At 35.9% G+C, this 5747-nt stretch overlaps 1 protein-coding gene across 4 annotated transcripts in view; it reads right to left on the bottom strand.

The window, feature by feature from the left end:
- Positions 1-5747, bottom strand: part of Gpam (glycerol-3-phosphate acyltransferase, mitochondrial) — a 65017-nt gene that overhangs the window by 25067 nt on the left and 34203 nt on the right. For all 4 annotated transcript variants that reach the window (XR_004516298.1, XM_033761433.1, XM_010634625.3 and 1 more), the window contains exons 2-4: positions 5113-5243; positions 2992-3114; positions 701-774 (exon numbers count right to left, since the gene is read on the bottom strand). Coding sequence is in view for 3 of the 4 variants with exons in the window: in XM_033761433.1 (XP_033617324.1) it covers positions 701-774; positions 2992-3114; positions 5113-5214 (299 nt within the window). In the remaining variant the exon portion in view is untranslated. The remainder of the gene's footprint in view (positions 1-700; positions 775-2991; positions 3115-5112; positions 5244-5747) is intronic.

The following is a 5747-nucleotide window of genomic DNA, read 5'->3' as shown; positions in this document are numbered from 1 at the left end:
GTGTGTATGTGTATGTGTATATCCTTTGATTTCAACCTTAGTTCTATTTAAAAAAAAAAAACCTTTAAGATATATGCAAATGTCATCATTCGCACATGTGATCTCATCAACTAATTTTTAATAGTAATTCTGAAGGTCTCAAGTTTAAGAATATGATTTTTTGGACCAATTTTTCAGAGAATTTCAAGCATGTCTGATCGCTTGACCCTATTCTTACCTGTCTCAGGAATCTACTCTTAGAATTACAGGGACCAGTAGTGTTTTTGGCTAATGTTTCTCTTGCCTTCAAGACATTCACAGAACCTTCTTTCAATTCTCCTTCCTTATCCTGTAACCCGGATTCATGTAAAACAAAGGCCCTTCTCTCTGTCTCTGGTACCTACTAACTCATCCCCAAGCACCTGGAATTCAGAAGTAAAAAGAAAAGTCTTAGGCAAATAACAAGTCAGAGAATGAAAGCATTAAGTAACACTGTAGGTGACATCTCCACACGCGTGGACGTCTGTAGGCACAGCAGTGGTTAGCAGTAAGAGGTCTCTTCTGTTGGCTGGTCTGCTTCTAATTTCTGGATAAAGCCTCTGCGTCAAAAGCTCATATTCTCATCATGCTCAAGAACAGAGATTCACCTTAAACTATGCTCATTAATACTATGGAGTTTGACTTTTGAGATTCATTAGAAGTATCAGAAGTTTCTTTTTACCTTGTGTGAGTTTCATTGATATAAATAACATTCCGCAAACCCAGAGAAGGGATACTGGGGTTGAAAAATTTTTCCTAAATAAAACAAAATAAATGTAGACATAAATACACAATTGGATAGTTGAAAGGCTCATATTATTAGTTCCTGAAAACTTTTAAAATTCAAGCATAACATTAGGCATCACTTCAAAAATCTAACTGATGAAGAAAAACTGTTTTTTCTTTGTGAAAAATACTCTTAAGCCTACAAAGGTCCCAAACTCAAAATAAATTTTTAAAACCTTAAAACTAAAGGAAATAGTGCCCCTTCCTTTCCTGCCCTACTCCTCACCTTCATTCCAAAACACTAAGTCAGTCAAGAAAAGTCAGAATACAAAACCTCTGGAAAGTATCACACAGTTACTGTTAAATTACTAAATCTGGCAACATACAAGACACATAAGAATTATTGGCCCCACTGTACAGGACAGGAAATTGAGGCTGGTGGGAGTTTAGTATTCAATCTCGTAACTTGCTCCAAAGAGTATGATCCTGTTGGTTCCCCTAAAATGACTGTCTACTTACTGAGAAAGTGTACTTCTACAAGTCATTGTCTTTACAAGTGATCTTAAAAGATAATCCAGAGATAGCTCTGTTGAAAAGAGAAAGTCAAAAAAGAGGAAGTCTATAGCTTTACTAATGTGGACAAAAAGGTAAATATTCCTCAAATAAACACTTTAAAAAAAGCATAACATATCCTCAACAAAAGAAGTAAAAAAAAAAAAATGACATCTCTTTAAAGAAAAATAACACAGGATTTTAAAGACAGAAAATATCAAAGAATTCTAAAAAATATTTTAAACAAATTATTAACCAATTATTTGTTGTACTATTCTCTATTCATACTCCAAACTATAACTACCACCAAATGATTTCCTAAACTCCCTCCTGATTTAAGAATACACTGTAACATTATAGATAAGGTGATGTATTGGTCTAATATTGTAGCTAAGGTATTGTTTTGAACAAACTTTCAAAATTAGAATTGAATGAGATGCCAAAATTAAAAGGAGACATCTGACCTTCTATTTAAATCTTTATTTCCACTGTTCTATCAAGCTGACTGGACCTTACACCTAGACTAGAAATTTCCAGGATCTTTTGATTCTACCAGTTCTTGCAGCAAGGTGCTTATTATTTAAAAGAAGCAATACTGAGCAGACATGAACATTTAAGGTGAACTGTTTGACTATACAAATCTCCCAGTGTTAGTAAATCCCTCAATACCACACTCAGAATTCTGCTTCGTACAAGTCAAGTCAGGGTAGAAAATCCACACAGTGCAGTTGCTATTAACACAGGTTATAAGCAACCTCTAGAATAGTAGGCATTTAAATGGCAGAATTTCTACATCCTAACCACTGGATCATTCCAGGGGAAACTTCACATTCCAATATATGTTTTGTTTAGCTTTGATTTGTTTTACTTTTTTGTTTCTCTGCAGTACTAGTGATTGAACCCAGGGCCTTCACAATGAATTACATCCCTGGTCCTTTCTGTGTTTTATTTTGATACAGGGTCTTGCTAAATCAATGGACTCAAAGTTATGATCCTCCTGCCTCAGCCCCCGAGGGTGATGGGATTACAGAAACCCTTTTACAGGGTAATTCCACTGCTTTAGAAAACAGCTATGGCCGTGGTTGTGCTTGACACCTGATACAGAGTTCATCAACAGAAGCAAAATTTTGCCGAACACTTCTGTTTGCAAAGTGATTGCTCTTGAACAGCAGCATTCCTGAACCGAAGTACTACTGTATATTATTTCGTAAATCTCATCCTATCATTTTAGTGACCATATTTCACTGTTATAAAATCTACAGACATTCTCCAGGAAAGCAGCCAAAGCTAAAAGCAAAGCCACACCTTTAACTTTTACTCTGTTCCACTATTTCATTTTGCTAGGATTTAATGTGAAGTGCTTGAAGTTCATTCAGCACCTAGAATGCACACCAAGGTTCCTACCAATTCTCTGCAAGAGTTCACAAAAGGCTAAGTTCTATTATTCCCTTAAAATCACACCAAGACTTCATAAGAACCAGAACACTTCCAGGATTGATTATGGAACCAATATTTATTGGCTATGAATGGAAAAGTCAACTTCTTCAGTGGAAATATATGGTTTATAAACAAGAGTCTGTTCTAAAAGTGAAGTAAGTTTATTATGACTAAACAATAAAAACTCACACACAGGTGGAATCCTGTGTCACATATTTCACTCTATTTGTCGAAGGCAGCAGGCAGGCACATCCTTACCCAGCTCTGGGGAGTGCATGAGTAACAACATCTTCCAACGAACGGCCTCTTCCGGCTCATCAGGCTTTCTTTCCATTTTAGGGTTGCAGATCTGAAGAAGGTAGATCTGAAGCTACACTCAGCCTAATACATATGAAGAAGAAAACAGTGTCTAAGTGGCAAGAGAATCATACTTGTCCACCTGGTCTCTAAAACTATGATATTTCATATACAAGAGAAAATGATGACATGTTTGTCTTTGGGGAATACAATCATGTGTTACACTGTGACTTTCACTTAAGGTATTCCCTTCCACATCAACACTTAGAAAAAAGCTTAATACATAATCAAACCTGGGATTTAGCTCAGTGGTGCCATGCCTGCCTCACAAGCACAAGGTCCTGAGTTCGATCCCTAGTACCATAAAAAAAACTACATAATCAAAAGCTGATTACCTAAGAATAGTAATAATAGGTAATGATCACTACACACTTCAAGCATCAAAGGTTTTAAAACTAAGCTGTGGTTTCCAGTGATGGATGAATAAAGATATGCCATATGTGTGTGTGTGTGTGTGTGTGTAATAGAATATTATTTGGCCCTTAAAAAGAATGAAATCCTTACAGTAGCATGGATAAGCCAAGACATTATGGTAAGTGCAATGAGCTAGGCACAAAAATGGAAGCTTTCATATAAAGAAGCCAAAAAATCCGATTCAGGCCAGGCATAGTAACTCATGCCTGTAATCCCAGCATTCTAGAAGGATGTTAAGTGGATCGCAAGTTCAGGCCCAGCCTGGGCAACTCAGCAACTTAGCAAGACCCTGTCTCAAAATTTTAAAAGATTTGAGAATATGGTTCAGTACAAAGGCCTGGCTTCAATCTCTAGTACCAGGAAGGAAAAAAAAAATTAATCTCACTCATAGAAGAGTAGAATAGTGACCAGGTGATGAAGATTGCAGGGTCAGGAAAGAAAGGCTGGTTAACATACAAAATTGGAAGGCACCAGGAGGATAAAGTTCGAGCATTCTGTGGCACAGCAGGGTGACCAAAGTTAACAGTTATTGTCTATTCTAAATAACTAGAAAGGAGGATTTCTAACAATTCCAACAAAAAGAAATGATAAACGCTTGAGTTAATGGATATGCTAATTATCCTGAATTGATCACTGCACAGTGTATACACGTGTTGAAAGAACCACTGTATCCCATGAATATGTATAACTACTATGCCAATTAAAATCTAAAATAAGACATTCCTAACAAAAAAAAAATTTTCATTTTAAAAATAAAAAAACAAAGCTGTAGAAAGCAAAGTGGACTTCTGACCAAGCAGGATTAGTAAAGCAGACCCCATGTCAACAGTTGACCTTATGTCCTTTTAAATCTCACACTCCCACGATGGAATTCTAAAGGGCTTACAAGTGAGCAAGCTGCTCTACAACAACTTAAAATAAAATGGTAATAAAATGGTGAACTTAATAATATTCCTTTATCTTATCAAGAGAGTTTAAAAGGCTAGAATTTATATAGCTATACTACTCAATTAGGGTCAAACCCTCTTGTTCTAACAATTTTCTTTTAACTTTGAGCTCACTGATCTCTTAAATCTCATTGATAACATTCTTTTCAAATGTTTACATAAAGCAGATAGTGTATGAGATATTTAAAATATGCCAAATTATGTTGAAATAGGTAAAGCAATATTTAAAATGTATCATTTTAGACTGGATGCATACTAAAATTTCCAATTTTTAAAAAAATCTTCATTATAAAATTCATGCCTACTAAATGTAACATGGAAAATAGAAACCAAGAGAAAGAAAAAACAAAACTCTCTTTATAATTACACTACCCAAAACAAGAACTAAGGTGTTTTTCCCTAGGCAAAGGTGTTTTTCTTTCTAACTTAATCACTTTACTTAAATTTTCTACCCAACTTTTTCTTCCCTGTTAACATAACAAAAATTATTAAATATTATTGGACTTCATAAACATAATTTCTAACAGTTGGAGGCAGCTTCTATAGCTACTAACCTCCATTTGATGTTACTGTATATTGCTACCAACATTTCTACCTTCATAAACAATATTGAAATGGACATTTATAGGGTGAATGCTTTTAATTTTTCTTTTAAACTTACCCATTCCTCACTCATGTGTTTACATCGACCAAGACTGTATTCTGATGAATGTGGCACATACGAAACATCTATCGTGCTAAGTGTCGATGCAGATTCATCCATGTCACAGAATGTAACTCCCAAATCATGTGCTACAAGAAAATTCCACTGAAGTTAATGAGGGCTCCAGAGAGTAAATATCAGAACTCAAAATTCTGATTTCTACATTATTTTGTTCCATAAGAAGATATCAAATAGGGGCCGGGGATTTGGCTCAGTGCTTCTGCTGACTGCCTCACAAGATCAAGGGCCAGAGTTCAATCCCAGGTACAAAAGAAAAAAAACAAGACATCAAATAAACTGGTAGACTTCTATTTAAAAAAGCCCTTGATGTGTTCGTGTGAGCAGGCTGCCCTGGTTAGACTTCTTGAACAAAACAGCTATGAGCACGGGCCAGGGGTGTAGCTCAGTGGTGCCTCTCTACCTGTCTCGAAAGCACAAGGTCCTGAGTTCAATCCCTGGTACAGAGAAAAAAAAAACAAAAAACAACTATGAGTAGTTACTTGCAAGTGTAAATAAGAGCTTATTTCAGGGATGGGATGTAGCTCAATGGCACAACGCCCATGTGCAAGGTCCTGAGTTCAATTCCCGGTAGG

This window comes from Fukomys damarensis, unplaced genomic scaffold (genome assembly GCF_012274545.1).
Source record: "Fukomys damarensis isolate Sample0158 unplaced genomic scaffold, DMR_v1.0_HiC HiC_scaffold_8, whole genome shotgun sequence".
NCBI classification, from domain to species: domain Eukaryota; kingdom Metazoa; phylum Chordata; class Mammalia; order Rodentia; family Bathyergidae; genus Fukomys; species Fukomys damarensis.
The sequence above is the reverse complement of the archived record's forward strand: the minus strand, read 5'-3'. Positions and strand labels throughout refer to the sequence as shown.